This window comes from Scyliorhinus torazame, chromosome 11 (genome assembly GCF_047496885.1).
Source record: "Scyliorhinus torazame isolate Kashiwa2021f chromosome 11, sScyTor2.1, whole genome shotgun sequence".
NCBI classification, from domain to species: Eukaryota; Metazoa; Chordata; class Chondrichthyes; order Carcharhiniformes; family Scyliorhinidae; genus Scyliorhinus; species Scyliorhinus torazame.
In genome coordinates, this window is record NC_092717.1 from 256,400,863 (window position 1) to 256,418,812 (window position 17,950).

The 17,950-nt window shown below is 49.9% G+C and overlaps 1 protein-coding gene across 1 annotated transcript in view; it reads right to left on the reverse strand.

Moving 5' to 3' along the window:
* Positions 1-17,950, reverse strand: part of sspo (SCO-spondin) — a 1,206,999-nt gene that overhangs the window by 299,660 nt on the left and 889,389 nt on the right. The window contains 1 exon segment of the mRNA XM_072468611.1: positions 12,870-13,090. Coding sequence (XP_072324712.1) covers positions 12,870-13,090 — 221 coding nt within the window.

The window sequence follows — 17,950 nt, forward strand, 5'->3', positions numbered from 1 at the left end:
TACACACACACACCTCTGTCTCTCTCTGACACACATACACCTCTCTGTCTCTCTCTTACACACACACACCTCTCTGTCTCTCTCTTACACACACACCTCTCTGTCTCTCTCTGACACACATACACCTCTCTGTCTCTCTCTTACACACACACACCTCTCTGTCTCTCTCTTACACACACACACATCTCTGTCTCTCTCTTACACACACACACCTCTGTCTCTCTCTTACACACACACACCTCTCTGTCTCTCTCTGACACACATACACCTCTCTGTCTCTCTCTTACACACACACACCTCTCTGTCTCTCTCTTACACACACACATCTCTCTCTCTTACACACACACATCTCTCTCTCTCTCTTACACACACACACCTCTGTCTCTCTCTGACACACACACACCTCTCTGTCTCTCTCTGACACATACACACCTCTGTCTCTCTCTGACACACACACACCTCTGTCTCTCTCTGACACACACACACCTCACTGTCTCTCTTTACACACACATACATCTCTCTGTCTCTCTCTGACACACACACATCTCTCTCTCTCTTACACACACACACCTGTCTCTCTCTTACACACACACACCTCTCTCTCTCTCTCTTACACACACACACCTCTGTCTCTCTCTGACACACACACACCTCTCTGTCTCTCTCTGACACACACACACACCTCTGTCTCTCTCTGACACACACACACCTCTGTCTCTCTCTGACACACACACACCTCTGTCTCTCTCTGACACACACACACACCTCTGTCTCTCTCTGACACACACACACCTCTCTGTCTCTCTCTGACACACACACACCTCACTGTCTCTCTCTTACACACACACACCTCTCTGTCTCTCTTACACACACATACATCTCTCTGTCTCTCTCTGACACACACACACCTCTCTGTCTCTCTCTTACACACACACACCTCTCTGTCTCTCTCTTACACACACACACCTCTCTGTCTCTCTTACACACACACCTCTCTGTCTCTCTCTTACACACACACACCTCTCTGTCTCTCTTACACACACATACATCTCTCTGTCTCTCTCTGACACACACACACCTCTCTGTCTCTCTCTTACACACACACACCTCTCTCTCTCTCTTAGACACACACCTCTCTCTCTCTCTCCGTTACACACGCACCTCTCTCTCTCTCTTACACACACACATCTGTCTCTCTCTTACAAACACACACACATCTCTCTCTCTCTTACACACACACCTCTCTCTCTCTTGCACACACACACCTATCTGTCTCTCTCTCTTACACACACACCGCTCTGTCTCTCTCTCTTACACACACACACCTCTCTGTCTCTTACACACACACACCTCTCTCTCTCTTACACACACACACCTCTCTGTCTCTCTCTTACACACACACACCTCTCTGTCTCTCTCTTACACACACACACCTCTCTCTCTCTTACACACACACACCTCTCCGTCTCTCTTACACACACACCTCTCTGTCTCTCTCTTACACACACACACATCTGTCTCTCTCTTACACACACAACTCTCTCTGTCTCTCTTACACACACACATCTCTCTCTCTCTTACACACACACCTCTGTCTCTCTCTTACACACACACACCTCTCTGTCTCTCTTACACACACACACCTCTCTGTCTCTCTCTTACACACACACACCTCTGTCTCTCTCTTACACACACACATCTCTCTCTCTTACACACACACACCTCTCTGTCTCTCTCTTACACACACACACCTCTCTGTCTCTCTCTGACACACACACACCTCTCTCTCTCTTGCACACACACACCTCTCTGTCTCTCTCTTACACACACACCTCTCTGTCTCTCTCTTACACACACACACCTCTCTGTCTCTCTCTGACACACACACATCTCTCTCTCTCTTACACACACACCTGTCTCTCTCTTACACACACACCTGTCTCTCTCTTACACACACACACCTCTCTGTCTCTCTCTCTTACACACATCTGTCTCTCTCTTACACACACACATCTCTCTCTCTCTTACACACACCTCTCTCTCTCTCTCTTGCACACACACACACCTCTCTGTCTCTCTCTTACACACACACATCTCTCTCTCTCTTACACACACACACCCCTCTCTCTCTCTCTTGCACACACACACCTCTCTCTCTCTCTTACACACACCTCTCTCTCTCTTACACACACACATCTCTCTCTCTCTTACACACACACCTCTCTCTCTCTTACACACACACACCTCTCTGTCTCTCTCTTACACACACACACCTCTCTGTCTCTCTCTTACACACACACACCTCTCTGTCTCTCTCTTACACACACACACCTCTCTGTCTCTCTCTCTTACACACACACACCTCTCTGTCTCTCTCTTACACACACACACCTCTCTCTCTCTTACACACACACACCTCTCTGTCTCTCTCTTACACACACACACCTCTCTGTCTCTCTCTTACACACACACCTCTCTGTCTCTCTCTTACACACACACACCTCTCTGTCTCTCTCTGACACACACACACCTCTCTGTCTCTCTCTGACACACAAACACCTCTGTCTCTCTCTGACACACACACACCTCTCTGTCTCTCTCTTACACACACACCCCTCTCTCTCTCTTGCACACACATACCTCTCTCTCTCTCTTACACACACCTCTCTCTCTCTTGCACACACACACCTCTCTCTCTCTCTCTCTTACACACACACACCTCTGTCTCTCTCTTAGACACATACACCGCTCTGTCTCTCTCTTACACACACACCTCTCTGTCTCTCTCTTACACACACAACTCTCTCTCTCTCTCTTACACACACACACACGTCTCTCTCTCTTACACACACACACCTCTGTCTCTTACACACACACACACCTCTCTCTCTCTCTTACACACACACACCTCTCTGTCTCTCTCTTACACACACACACATCTCTGTCTCTCTCTTACACACACACACCTCTCTCTCTCTTACACACACACACCTCTCTCTCTCTCTTACACACACACACCTCTCTGTCTCTCTCTGACACACACACACCTCTCTCTCTCTTACACACACACCTCTCTGTCTCTCTCTGACACACACACACACCTCTGTCTCTCTCTGACACACATACACACCTCTGTCTCTCTCTGACACACACACACCTCTGTCTCTCTCTGACACACACACACCTCTGTCTCTCTGACACACACACACCTCACTGTCTCTCTTTACACACACATACATCTCTCTGTCTCTCTCTGACACACACACATCTCTCTCTCTCTCTTACACACACACACACCTCTGTCTCTCTCTTACACACATACACCTCTCTGTCTCTCTTTACACACACACACATCTCTCTCTCTCTCTCTTACACACACACACACCTCTGTCTCTCTCTGACACACACACACCTCTCTGTCTCTCTCTTACACACACACACCTCTCTGTCTCTCTCTTACACACACACACCTCTGTCTCTCTTACACACACACACCTCACTGTCTCTCTTTACACACACATACATCTCTCTCTCTCTCTCTTACACACACACACACCTCTGTCTCTCTCTGACACACACACACCTCTCTCTCTCTCTCTGACACACACACACCTCTCTCTCTCTCTCCGTTACACACGCACCTCTCTCTCTCTCTTACACACACACATCTGTCTCTCTCTTACAAACACACACACATCTCTCTCTCTCTTACACACACACCTCTCTCTCTCTTGCACACACACACCTCTCTGTCTCTCTCTCTTACACGCACACCGCTCTGTCTCTCTCTCTTACACACACACACCTCTGTCTCTTACACACACACACCTCTCTCTCTCTTACACACACACACCTCTCCGTCTCTCTTACACACACATCTCTCTGTCTCTCTCTTACACACACACACCTCTCTGTCTCTCTCTTACACACACACACCTCTCTGTCTCTCTCTTACACACACACATCTCTGTCTCTCTCTTACACACACAACTCTCTGTCTCTCTTACACACACACATCTCTCTCTCTTACACACACACATCTCTGACTCTCTTACACACACACCTCTGTCTCTCTCTTACACACACACATCTCTCTCTCTCTTACACACACACCTCTCTCTCTTGCACACACACACACCTCTCTGTCTCTCTCTTACACACACACATCTCTCTCTCTCTTACACACACACCTCTCTCTCTCTTACACACACACACCTCTCGCTGTCTCTATCTTACACACACACACACCTCTCTGTCTCTCTCTTACACACACACCTCTGTCTCTCTCTTACACACACACCTCTCTCTCTCTTGCACACACACACCTCTCTGTCTCTCTCTCTTACACACACACATCTGTCTCTCTCTTACACACACACATCTCTCTCTCTCTTACACACACCTCTCTCTCTCTCTTGCACACACACACCTCTCTCTATCTTGCACACACACACCTCTCTGTCTCTCTCTTACACACACACATCTCTCTCTCTCTTACACACACACACCTCTCTCTCTCTCTCTTACACACACCTCTCTCTCTCTTACACACACACATCTCTCTCTCTCTTACACACACACCTCTCTCTCTCTTGCACACACACACCTCTCTCTCTCTCTTACACACACCTCTCTCTCTCTTACACACACACATCTCTCTCTCTCTTACACACACACACCTCTCGCTGTCTCTCTCTTACACACACACACACCTCTCTGTCTCTCTCTTACACACACACACCTCTGTCTCTCTCTTACACACACACACATCTCTCTCTCTCTTACACACACACCTCTCTCTCTCTTGCACACACACACCTCTCGCTGTCTCTCTCTTACACACACACACCTCTCTGTCTCTCTCTTACACACACACCTCTCTCTCTCTTGCACACACACACCTCTCTGTCTCTCTCTCTTACACACACACATCTGTCTCTCTCTTACACACACACATCTCTCTCTCTCTTACACACACCTCTCTGTCTCTCTCTTACACACACACCCCTCTCTCTCTCTTGCACACACATACCTCTCTCTCTCTCTTACACACACCTCTCTCTCTCTTACACACACACACCTCTGTCTCTCTCTTACACACACACCGCTCTGTCTCTCTTTCACACACACACCTCTGTCTCTCTCTCTTACACACACACACCTCTGTCTCTTACACACACACACCTCTCTCTCTCTCTTACACACACAACTCTCTCTCTCTCTCTTACACACACACACCCGTCTCTCTCTCTTACACACACACACCCGTCTCTCTCTCTTACACACACACACCTCTCTCTCTCTCACACACACACACATCTCTCTGCCTCTCTCTTACACACACACACCTCTCTCTCTCTCACACACACACACATCTCTCTGCCTCTCTCTTACACACACACACCTCTCTGTCTCTCTCACACAATACACACCTCTCTCTCTCTCTTACACACACACATCTCTCTCTTACACACACACCTCTCTCTCTCTCTTACACACACCCCTCTCTCTCTCTCTTACACACACGTCTCTGACTCTCTCTTACACACACACACCTCTGTCTCTTACACACACACATCTCTCTGTCTCTCTTACACACACACCTCTCTCTCTCTCTTACACACACACACACCTCTCTGTCTCTCTCTTACACACACACCTCTCTCTCTCTCTCTCTTGCACACTCATCCATCTCTCTCTCTCACACACACATCTCTCCCTCTCTTACACGCACGCATCTCTCTCTCTCGCACACGCACTCATCCATCTCTCTCTCTCTTACACGCACTCATCTCTCGCTCTCTTACACACACTCATCCATCTCTCTCTCTCTCACACACACTCATCTCTCTCTCTCTTACACGCCAATCTCTCTCTCTCCCTCTCTCTCACACACACACACTAATTTCTCTCTCTGTTACACACACTCATCTCTCTCTCTCTCACATACTCATCCATCTCTATCTCTCTCACGGACATCCATCTCTCTCTCTCTCTTATGCACACTGGTCTCTCTCACACCTTCAACCATCTCTCTCTCACACACACACACATCCATCTCTCTCTCTCACACGCACTCATCCATCTCTCTCTTTCTCTCAGGCACACTCATCTCGCTCCCTCTCAGGGGCACGGATAGGCACTTCTGCGGACGTGAAAGAGACTCCAGGATGGTATGTTGCCTCCCTGGTGCCAGGGTCCAGGATGTCTCAGAACGGCAGCGGGCATCCTGAAGGGGGAGGGCAAACAGGCAGAGGTCGTTGTACATATTGGTGCTAACGACATAGGCAGGAAGGGGCATGAGGTCCTGCAGCAGGAGTTCAGGGAGCTAGGCAGAAAGTTAAAAGACAGGACTCTAGGGTTGTCATCTCGGGATTGCCCCCTGTACCACGTGCCAGTGAGGCTAGAAATAGGAAGATAGAGCAGATAAACACGTGGCTAAACAGCTGGTGTAGGAGGGAGGGTTTCCGTTATCTGGACCACTGGGAGCTCTTCCTGGGCAGGTGTGACCTATATAAGAAGGATGGGTTGCATCTAAACTGGAGAGGCATAAATATTCTGGCCGCGAGGTTTGCTAGTGTCACATGGGAGGGTTTAAACTAGTATGGCGGGGGGTGGGCACGGGAGCAATAGGTCAGAAGGTGAGAGCATTGAGGGAGAACTAGGGAATAGGGACAGTGTGGCTCTGAGGCAGAGCAGACAGGGAGAAGTTGCTGAAAACAGCGGGACTGGTGGCCTGAAGCGCATATGTTTTAATGCAAGAAGTATAACAGGTAAGGCAGATGAACTTAGAGCTGGGATTAGTACTTGGAATTATGATGTTGTTGCCATTACAGAGGCCTGGTTGAGGGAAGGACAGGATTGACAACTAAACAATCCAGGATTTAGATGTTTCAGTCTGGATAGAGGGAGATGTAAAAGGGGTGGAGGAGTTGCACTACTGGTTAGGGGGAATATCACAGCTGTACTCAGAGAGAGCAATTAAACACGTGGCTACAGGGATGGTGCAGGCGGGAGGGATTCAGATTTTTGGATAACTGGGGCTCTTTCTGGGGAAGGTGGGACCTCTACAGACAGGATGGTCTACATCTGAACCTGAGGGGCACAAATATCCTGGGGGGGAGATTTGTTAGTGCTCTTTGGGGGGGTTTAAACTAATGCAGCAGGGGCATGGGAACCTGGATTGTAGTTTTAGGGTAAGGGAGAATGAGAGTATAGAGGTCAGGAGCACAGATTTGACGTCGCAGGAGGGGGCCAGTGTTCAGGTAGGTGGTTTGAAGTGTGTCTACTTCAATGCCAGGAGTATACAAAATAAGGTAGGGGAACTGGCAGCATGGGTTGGTACCTGGGACTTCGATGCTGTGGCCATTTCAAAGACATGGATAGAGCAGGTTCAGGAATGGATGTTGCAGGTTCCGGGGTTTAGGTGTTTTAGTAAGCTCCGAGAAGGAAGCAAAAGAGGGGGAGGTGTGGCGCTGCTAGTCAAGAGCAGTATTACGGTGGCGGAGAGGATGCTAGATGGGGACTCATCTTCCGAGGTAGAATGGGCTGAGGTTAGAAACAGGAAAGGAGCGGTCACCCTGTTGGGAGTTTTCTATAGGCCTCCAAATAGTTCTAGGGATGTAGAGGAAAGGATGGCGAGGATGATCTTGGATAAGAGCAAAAGTAACAGGGTAGTTATTATGGGAGACTTTAACATTCCAAATATTGACTGGAAAAGATATAGTTCGAGTACATTAGATGGGTCGTTTTTTGTACAGTGTGTGCAGGAGGGTTTCCTGACACAATATGTTGACAGGCCAACAAGAGGCGAGGCCACGTTGGATTTGGTTTTGGGTAATGAACCTGGCCAGGTGTTGGATTTGGAGGTAGGAGAGCACTTTGGGGACAGTGACCACAATTCGGTGACGTTTACGTTAATGATGGAAAGGGATAAGTATACACCGCAGGGCAAGAGTTATAGCTGGGGGAAGGGCAATTATGATGCCATTAGACGTGACTTGGGGGGGATAGGTTGGAGAAGTAGGCTGCAAGTGTTGGGCACACTGGATAACTGGAGCTTGTTCAAGGATCAGCTACTGCGTGTTCTTGATAAGTACGTACCGGTCAGGCAGGGATGAAGGCGTAGAGCGAGGGAACCGTGGTTTACCAAAGAAGTGGAATCTCTTGTTAACATAGAACGTAGAACATAGAACAATACAGAGCAGTACAGGCCCTTCGGCCCACGATGTTGCACCGAAACAAAAGCCATCTAACCTACACTATGCCATTATCATCCATATGTTTATCCAATAAACTTTTAAATGCCCTCAATATTGGCGCGTTCACTTCTGTAGCAGGTAGAGCATTCCACGGCCTCACTACTCTGTCCTATATCTATTACCCCTCAGTTTAAAGTTATGTCCCCTCGTGCCAGCCATTTCCATCCGCGGGAGAAGGCTCTCACTGTCCACCCTATACAACCACCTGATCATTTTGTATGCCTCTATTAAGTCTCCTCTTAACCTTCTTCTCTCCAACGAAAACAACCTCAAGTCCATCAGCCTTTCCTCATAAGATTTTCCCTCCATACCAGGCAACATCCTGTAAATCTCCTCTGCACCCGCTCCAAAGCCTCCACGTCCTTCCTATAATGCGGTGACCAGAACTGTACGCAATACTCCAAATGCGGCCGTAACAGAGTTTTGTACAGCTGCAACATGACCTCCTGACTCCGGAACTCAATCCCTCTACCAATAAAGGCCAACACTCTAAAGGCCTTCTTCACAACCCTATCAACCTGGGTGGCAACTTTCAGGGATCTATGTACATGGATACCGAGATCCCTCTGCTCATCCACACTTTCAAGAACTTTACCATTAGCCAAATATTCCGCATTCCTGTTATTCCTTCCAAAGTGAATCACCTCACACTTCTCTACATTAAACTCCATTTGCCACCTCTCAGCCCAGCACTGCAGCTTATCTATATCCCTCTGTAACCTGCTACATCCTTCCACACTATCAACAACACCACCGAATTTAGTATCATCTGCAAATTTACTCACCCACCCTTCTGCGCCTTCCTCTAGGTCATTAATAAAAATGACAAAAAGCAACGGCCCCAGAACAGATCCTTGTGGTACGCCACTTGTGACTGTACTCCATTCTGAACATATTCCATCAACCACCACCCTCTGTCTTCTTTCAGCTAGCCAATTTCTGATCCACATCTCTAAATCACCCTCAATCCCCAGCCTCCGTATTTTTTGCAATAGCCTACCGTGGGGAACCTTATCAAACGCTTTGCTGAAATCCATATACACCACATCAACTGCTCTACCCTCGTCTACCTGTTCAGTCACCTTCTCAAAGAACTCAATAAGGTTTGTGAGGCATGACCTACCCTTCACAAAGCCATGCTGACTATCCCTGATCATATTATTCCTATCTAGATGATTATAAATCTTGTCTCTTATAATCCCCTCCAAGACTTTACCCACTACAGACGTGAGGCTCACCGGTCTATAGTTGCCGGGGTTGTCTCTGCTCCCCTTTTTGAACAAAGGGACCACATTTGCTGTCCTCCAGTCCTCTGGCACTATTCCTGTAGCCAATGATGACATAAAAATCAAAGCCAAAGGTCCAGCAATCTCTTCCCTGGCCTCCCAGAGAATCCTAGGATAAATCCCATCAGGCCCCGGGGATTTATCTATTTTCAGCCTGTCCAGAATTGGCAACACCTCTTCCCTACGTACCTCAATGCCATCTATTCTAATAGCCTGGGTCTCAGCATTCTCCTCCACAACATTATCTTTTTCCTGAGTGAATACTGAGGAAAAATATTCATTTAGTATCTCGCCTATCTCTTCAGACTCCACACACAACTTCCCATCCCTGTCCTTGACTGGTCCTACTCTTACCCTAGTCATTCGCTTACTCCTGACATACCGATAGAAAGCTGTTGGGTTTTCCTTGATCCTACCTGCCAAATACTTCTCATGTCCCCTCCTTGCTCGTCTTAGCTCTCTCTTTAGATCCTTCCTCGCTACCTTGTAACTATCCATCGCCCCAACTGAAACTTCACACCTCATCTTCACAATAAGCGAATGACTAGGGAAAGAGTAGGACCAGTCAAGGACAGGGATGGGAAATTGTGTGTGGAGTCTGAAGAGATAGGCGAGATACTAAATGAATATTTTTCGTCAGTATTCACTCAGGAAAAAGATAATGTTGTGGAGGAGAATGCTGAGCCCCAGGCTAATAGAATAGATGGCATTGAGGTACGTAGGGAAGAGGTGTTGGCAATTCTGGACAGGCTGAAAATAGATAAGTCCCCGGGACCTGATGGGATTTATCCTAGGATTCTCTGGGAGGCCAGGGAAGAGATTGCTGGACCTTTGGCTTTGATTTTTATATCATCATTGGCTACAGGAATAGTGCCAGAGGACTGGAGGACAGCAAATGTGGTCCCTTTGTTCAAAAAGGGGAGCAGAGACAACCCCGGCAACTATAGACCGGTGAGCCTCACGTCTGTAGTGGGTAAAGCCTTGGAGGGGATTATAAGAGACAAGATTTATAATCATCTAGATAGGAATAATATGATCAGGGATAGTCAGCATGGCTTTGTGAAGGGTAGGTCATGCCTCACAAACCTTATCGAGGTCTTTGAGAAGGTGACTGAACAGGTAGACGAGGGTAGAGCAGTTGATGTGGTGTATATGGATTTCAATAAAGCGTTTGATAAGGTTCCCCACGGTAGGCTATTGCAGGAAATACGGAGGCTGGGGATTGAGGGTGATTTAGAGATGTGGATCAGAAATTGGCTAGCTGAAAGAAGACAGAGGGTGGTGGTTGATGGGAAATGTTCAGAATGGAGTTCAGTTACAAGTGGTGTACCACAAGGATCTGTTCTGGGGCCGTTGCGGTTTGTCATTTTTATCAATGACCTAGAGGAAGGCGCAGAAGGGTGGGTGAGTAAATTTGCAGACGACACTAAAGTCGGTGGTGTTGTCGACAGTGTGGAAGGATGTAGCAGGTTACAGTGGGACATAGATAAGCTGCAGAGCTGGGCTGAGAGGTGGCAAATGGAGTTTAATGTAGAGAAGTGTGAGGTGATTCACTTTGGAAGGAAGAACAGGAATGCGGAATATTTGGCTAATGGTAAAGTTCATGGAAGTGTGGATGAGCAGAGGGATCTAGGTGTCCATGTACATAGATCCCTGAAAGTTGCCACCCAGGTTGATAGGGTTGTGAAGAAGACCTATGGAGTGTTGGCCTTTATTGGTAGAGTGATTGAGTTCCGGAGTCAGGAGGTCATGTTGCAGCTGTACAAAACTGGTACGGCAGCATTTGGAGTATTGCGTACAGTTCTGGTCACCGCATTATAGGAAGGACGTGGAGGCTTTGGAGCGGGTGCAGAGGAGATTTACCAGGATGTTGCTTGGTATGGAGGGAAAATCTTATGAGGAAAGGTGATGGATTTGAGGTTGTTTTCGTTGGAGAGAAGAAGGTTAAGAGGAGACTTAATAGAGGCATACAAAATGATCAGGGGGTTAGATAGGGTGGACAGTGAGAGCCTTCTCCCGCGGATGGAAGTGGCTGGCACGAGGGGACGTAGCTTTAAACTGAGGGGTAATAGATATAGGACAGAGGTCAGAGGTAGGTTCTTTACGCAAAGAGTGGTGAGGCCGTGGAATGCCCTACCTGCAACAGGAGTGAACTCGCCAACATTGAGGGCATTTAAAAGTTTATTGGATAAACATATGGATGATAATGGCATAGTGTAGGTTAGATGGCTTTTGTTTCGGTGCAACATCGTGGGCCGAAGGGCGTGTACTGCGCTGTATCATTCTATGTTCTATGTACTACGGGAGGACACCTCAGAGGGCAGCGAGGCTATATGGGTAGAGATCAAGAATAAGAAGGGTGCAGTCACAATGTTGGGGGTTTATTACAGGCCTCCCTAATACAGGTAGGGAATATACAGTGAATGGTAGAACCCTCAAGAGTATTGACAGTCAGAGAGATCTAGGTGTACAGGTCCACAGGTCACTGAAAGGGGCAACACAGGTGGAGAAGGTAGTCAAGAAGGCATACGGCATGCTTGCCTTCATTGGCCGGGGCATTGAGTATAAGAATTGGCAAGTCATGTTGCAGCTGTATAGAACCTTTGTTAGGCCACACTTGGAGTATAGTGTTCAATTCTGGTCGCCACACTACCAGAAGGATGTGGAGGCTTTAGAGAGGGTGCAGAAGAGATTTACCAGAATGTTGCCTGGTATGGAGGGCATTAGCTATGAGGAGCGGTTGAATAAACTCGGTTTGTTCTCACTGGATCGAAGGAGGTTGAGGGGAGACCTGATAGAGGTCCACAAAATTATGAGGGGCATAGACAGAGTGGATAGTCAGAGGCTTTTCCCCAGGGTAGAGGGGTCAATTACTAGGGGGCATAGGTTTAAGGTGAGAGGGGCAAAGTTTAGAGTAGATGTACGAGGCAAGTTTTTTACACAGAGGGTAGTGGGTGCCTGGAACTCGCTGCCGGAGGAGGTGGTGGAAGCAGGGACGATAGGGACATTTAAGGGGCATCTTGACAAATACATGAATAGGATGGGAATAGAGGGATACGGACCCAGGAAGGGTAGAAGATTGTAGTTTAGTCGGGCAGCATGGTCGGCACGGGCTTGGAGGGCCGAAGGGCCTGTTCCTGTGCTGTACATTTCTTTGTTCTTTGTTCTTGTTCTCACTCACATGCACTCATCCATCTCTCTCTCACACTCCTCCATCTCCCACTTCCGCACTCCTCCATCTCTCTCTCACACTCATCCATGTCCCTCTCCCACATGTGCCTGTCTCCGTCTCTGACACTTTCTCTCTCTCTCTCTTTCTCACCTTCACACTCGATGGTTGGACAGAATTTGAAATCAATTCGTGGTCCGGAGCAATCTCTACCGCCATTGGTTGGTGCTGGGTTTGAACAGTCACGTGATCTAGTCCTGTGCCCAATCCCGCCGCAGCTCCGGGAACAGAGTGTCCAGGGGCTCCAGTCGGAAAACTGACCGTCCACGACACAGGTGGCGAATGAGCAGAGCAGCTGTCCATTCCGACACGAACTGAACAGGAAGAACAGGGAGGTTAATGCAGCTCGTTCGATACTCAGATCACCCCCCCTGTACCCCCCACCCCCCTGTACCCCCCAATACCCCCACACACCCCTGTACCCCCACATCTCCCTGTACCCCCATATCCCACTGTACCCCACATCCCCTATACCCCCCTGTACTCCCACATCCCCCTGTACCTCATCCCCCCTGTACCCTCATCCCCCCTGTACCCCAACCCCCAATACCCTGACACACCCTTATACCCCCCCATCCCCCTCTACCACCCCTGTACCCCCACATTCCTCATTATCCCCACCCCCCTGTACTCCCACCCACCCTGTACCCCGACACCCCCAATACACCCACACACCCCTGTACCCCCACATCCCCCTGTAGCACCCTGTACCCCCACACAACTGAGTACCCCCATGCACCCCTGTACCCCCACATCCCCGAGTACCCCACCTCCCTGTACCCCCCACCTCCCTGTACCCCCCACCCCCCTGTACCCCCCACCCCCGTACCCCCCACCCCCCTGTACCCCCACCCCCCTGTACCCCCACCCCCCTGTACCCAATACTCCCACCCCCACACCCCAGTACCCCTCACTCCCCTGTACCCACACACCCCCTGTACCCCCCCAATACTCCCACCCCCCCCACCCCCTGTACCCCACCCCCTAATACTCCCACCCCCTGTACCCACCCAATACTCCCACCCCCCCAGCCCCCACCCGCCACCCCCACAATACTCCCACCCCCCACCCCTCACCCCCCTGTACCCCCCAATACTCCAACCCCCCCCACCCCCCTGTACCCCACCACCCCTGTACCCCCACCCTCCTGAACCCCCCGACTCCCAATACTCACACACCCCTGTACCCCCACCCCCTGTACTCCCCAAACTCCTACCCCTTGCACCCCCACCCCCCAATACTACCACCCCCACCTCCCTGTAGCACCCCCCCACCCCGACCCCCCAATATCCCCACACACCCCTGTACCCCCACATCCCCCCGTGCCCCCCTGTACCCCCACATCCCCGAGTACCCCCACCCCCCTGTATTCCCACCCCCCTGTACCCTGACCCCCAAATACTCCCACACACCACTGTACCCCCACATCCCCGAGTACCCCCATACCCCCGCCCCCTCTGTACCCCCACCCCTGTACTCCCACCCCCTGTACCCCGACCCTTCCAATACCCCCACACACCCCTGTACCCACACATCCCCGTGTACCCCCACATCCCCGAGTACCCTCACCCCTTGCAATCCCCCCGTACCCTGACCCCCCAATACTCCCACACACCCCTGTACCCCCACATCTCCCTGTACCCCCATATCCCACTGTACCCCACATCCCCCTGTACCCCCACATCCCCCTGTACCCCCACATCCCCCTGTACCCCATCCCCCCTGTACCCTCATCCCCCCCTGTACCCCAACCCCCACTACCCTGACACACCCCTATACCCCCACATCCCCCTCTACCACCCCTGTACCCCCACATCCCTGATTATCCCCACCCCCCTGTACTCCCACCCACCCTGTACCCCGACACCCCCAATACACCCACACCCCCCTGTACCCCCACATCCCCCTGTAGCACCCTGTACCCCCACACAACTGAGTACCCCCACCCCCCCTGTACGTCCACCCCCCTGTACCCCGACCCCCTAATACCCCCACCCACCCCTGTACCCCCACATCCCTCTGTACCCCCCTGTACCCCTACATCCCCGAGTACCCCACCCCCCTGTACTCCCACACCCCCTGTACCCCAACCCCGCAATACCCTCACACACCCCTGTACCCCATATTCCACTGTACCCCACATCCCCGTACCCCCACTGTACCCCACATCTCCCTGTACCCCCCCTGTACTCCCACATCCCCCTGTACCCCCCATTACTCCCACACACCCTGTACCCCCACACAACCATGTACCCTCTCTCCCCCACACTCCCTCACCCCCTGCACCCCGTCACCCCCACACCCACCTGAACCCCCCACACCCCTGAACCCCACAGCCACTGTACCCTCACTCCCCCACACACCCACCTGTACCACCTCTCCTACCACACCCCCTGTATCCCCTCTCCTCCCACACCTCCCTCATCTCCACCATAATGTTGACAAATGTGAGGTTATCCATTTTGGTAGGAATAACAGCGAAAGGGTTTATTTAAATAAAATATTAAAACATGCTGCTGTGCTGAGAGACCTGGGTGTGCTAGTGCATGAGTCACAAAAAGTTGTTTTACAGCTGCAACAGGCGATTAAGAAGGCAAATTGAATTTTGCCCTTCATTGCTAGAGGGATGGAGTTTAAGACTAGGGAGGTTATGCTGCAATTGTATACGGTGTTAGTGAGGCCACACCTGGAGTATTGTGTTCAGTTTTGGTCTCCTTACTTGAGAAAGGACATACTGGCACTGGAGGGTGTGCAGAGGAGATTCACTAGGTTAATCCCAGAGCTGAAGGGGTTGGATTACGAGGAGAGGTTGAGTAGACTGGGACTGTACTCGTTGGAATTTAGAAGGATGAGGGAGGATCTTATAGAAACATATAAAATTATGAAGGGAATAGATAGGATAGATGCGGGCAAGTTGTTTCCACTGGCGGGTGAAAGCAGAACTAGGGGGAATAGCCTCAAAAGAAGGGGAAGTAGATTTAGGACTGAGTTTAGGAGGAACTTCTTCACCCAAAGGGTTGTGAATCTATGGAATTCCTTGCCCAGTGAAGCAGTAGAGGCTCCTTCATTAAATGTTTTTAAGATAAAGATAGATAGTTTTTTGAAGAATAAAGGGATTAAGGGTTATGGTGTTCGGGCCGGAAAGTGGAGCTGAATCCACAAAAGATCAGCCATGATCTCATTGAATGGTGGAGCAGGCTCGAGGGGCCAGATGGCCTACTCCTGTTCCTAGTTTTTATATGTTATGTTCTTATCTCCACTTCCCATTCACACTTCTTCTCAACCTGCCCTATACCCCGCTCTGAGCTTACATCCCTCTATCAGCTGCACCTCATCACCAGCCCTACCCCACTTCCTCCCAATCACACACTACCCCACCATCCACATTCCTCTCACATCCTGTCACTCCACCTTCACCAGCTGAGAGAGCTGCAGCTACAATGCCTGGGCATTGGATTTATTACTGGTTTACTTTACAAGGAAAATTAGAGATAGTATTAGATTCAAAGCAGAGGGATACAAATTAGCTAGAAAAAGCAGTAGACCTGAGGATTGGGAACAGTTTAAAATTCAGCAAAGGCAGACCAAGGGGTTGATTAAGAAGGGAGAATACAATTTGAAAATAAATACGCAGAAGGTGGTGGGTGCCTGGAACGCTTTGCCAGCGGAGGTGGTAGAGGCGGGCACAATAGCATCATTTAATATGCATCTAGACAGATATATGAACGGGCGGGGAACAGAGGGAAGTAGATCCTTGGAAAATAGAAGAGAGGTTTAGGTAAAGGATCTGGATCGGCGCAGGCTGGGAGGGCCGAAGGGCCTGTCCCTGTGCTGTAATTTTAAAAAGGGCCCATCGAGTCTGCACCGGCTCTTGGAAAGAGCCCCCTACCCAAGCCCACCCTCCCCACCCTATTCCCATAACCCCACCCAATACTAAAGGCAATTTTGGACTAAGGGCAATTTAGCGTGGCCAATCCACCTAACCTGCACATCTTTGGACTGTGGGAGGAAACCGGAGCACCCGGAGGAAACCCACGCACACACGGGGAGGACGTGCAGACTCTGCACAGACAGTGACCCAAGCCGGGAATCGAACCTGGGACCCTGGAGCTGTGAAGCAATTGTGCTAACCACTGTGCTACCCTGCTGCCCCGTTTGATTTGGATTTGATTTTATTGTCATGTGTACGGAGGTACAGTGAAAAATATTGTTCTGTCTACAATCCAGACAGATCGTTCCATTAATGAAAAAACATAGGACATACATAAACACACAATGTAAATACATAGACACAGGCATCGGGTGAAGCATACGGAATGCAGTACTACTCAGTAGAGAAGATGTGTGAAGAGATCAGGTCAGTCCATAAGAGGATCAATCAGGACTCTGGTAACAGCGGGGAAGAAGCTGTTTTTGAAACTGTTCGTGCGTGTTCTCAGATGGAAGAATGAATAACCCGGGTGGGAGGGGTCTTTGATGATGCTGCCCACTTTCCCCAGGCAGCGGGAGGTGTAGACAGAGTCAGCAGATGTGAGGCGGGTTTGTGTGACGGACTGGGCTGTCTTCACAACTCTCAGTACTGGATGACTTGTCCTGGAAGAGAGTGAGGGTCCAATTTATGAAATATATCACCGTTCCTTCATTGTTGCTAGGGCAACATCCTGGAACTCCCTCCCTCACAGCACAGGGGGTGTACTTACACCTGAGGGACTGCAGCGGTTCAAGAAGACAACCCACCCCCATCTTCTGAAGGGCAACTAGGGTTGGGAAATAAATACCGGTCTAACCAGCGACACCCACATCCCGTCAATTCATAATGAAAAAAACATTTTTTTAAATGCAGACAGGGGTGTGAACGATACTTCATTTCCTGAAGTCAATGACCAGCTCTTCAGTTTTGCTGGCATTGAGGGAGAGATTGTTGTCGTTACACCACTCCACTGGGTTCTCTATCTCCCCCCTGTACTCTGACACATCGTTGTTCGCGATCCGACTCACTGCGGTAGTGTGTCAAGAAACTTGTAGATGGAGTTAGAGCCAAATTTTGCCACACAGTCGTGTGTGTATAAGGAGTGCAGGGGGCTAGGTACGCAGCCTTGCGGGGCCCGGGTATTGAGGACTAACGTGGAGGAGGTGTTGTTGTTTATCCTCACTGATTGTGGTCTATGGGTCAG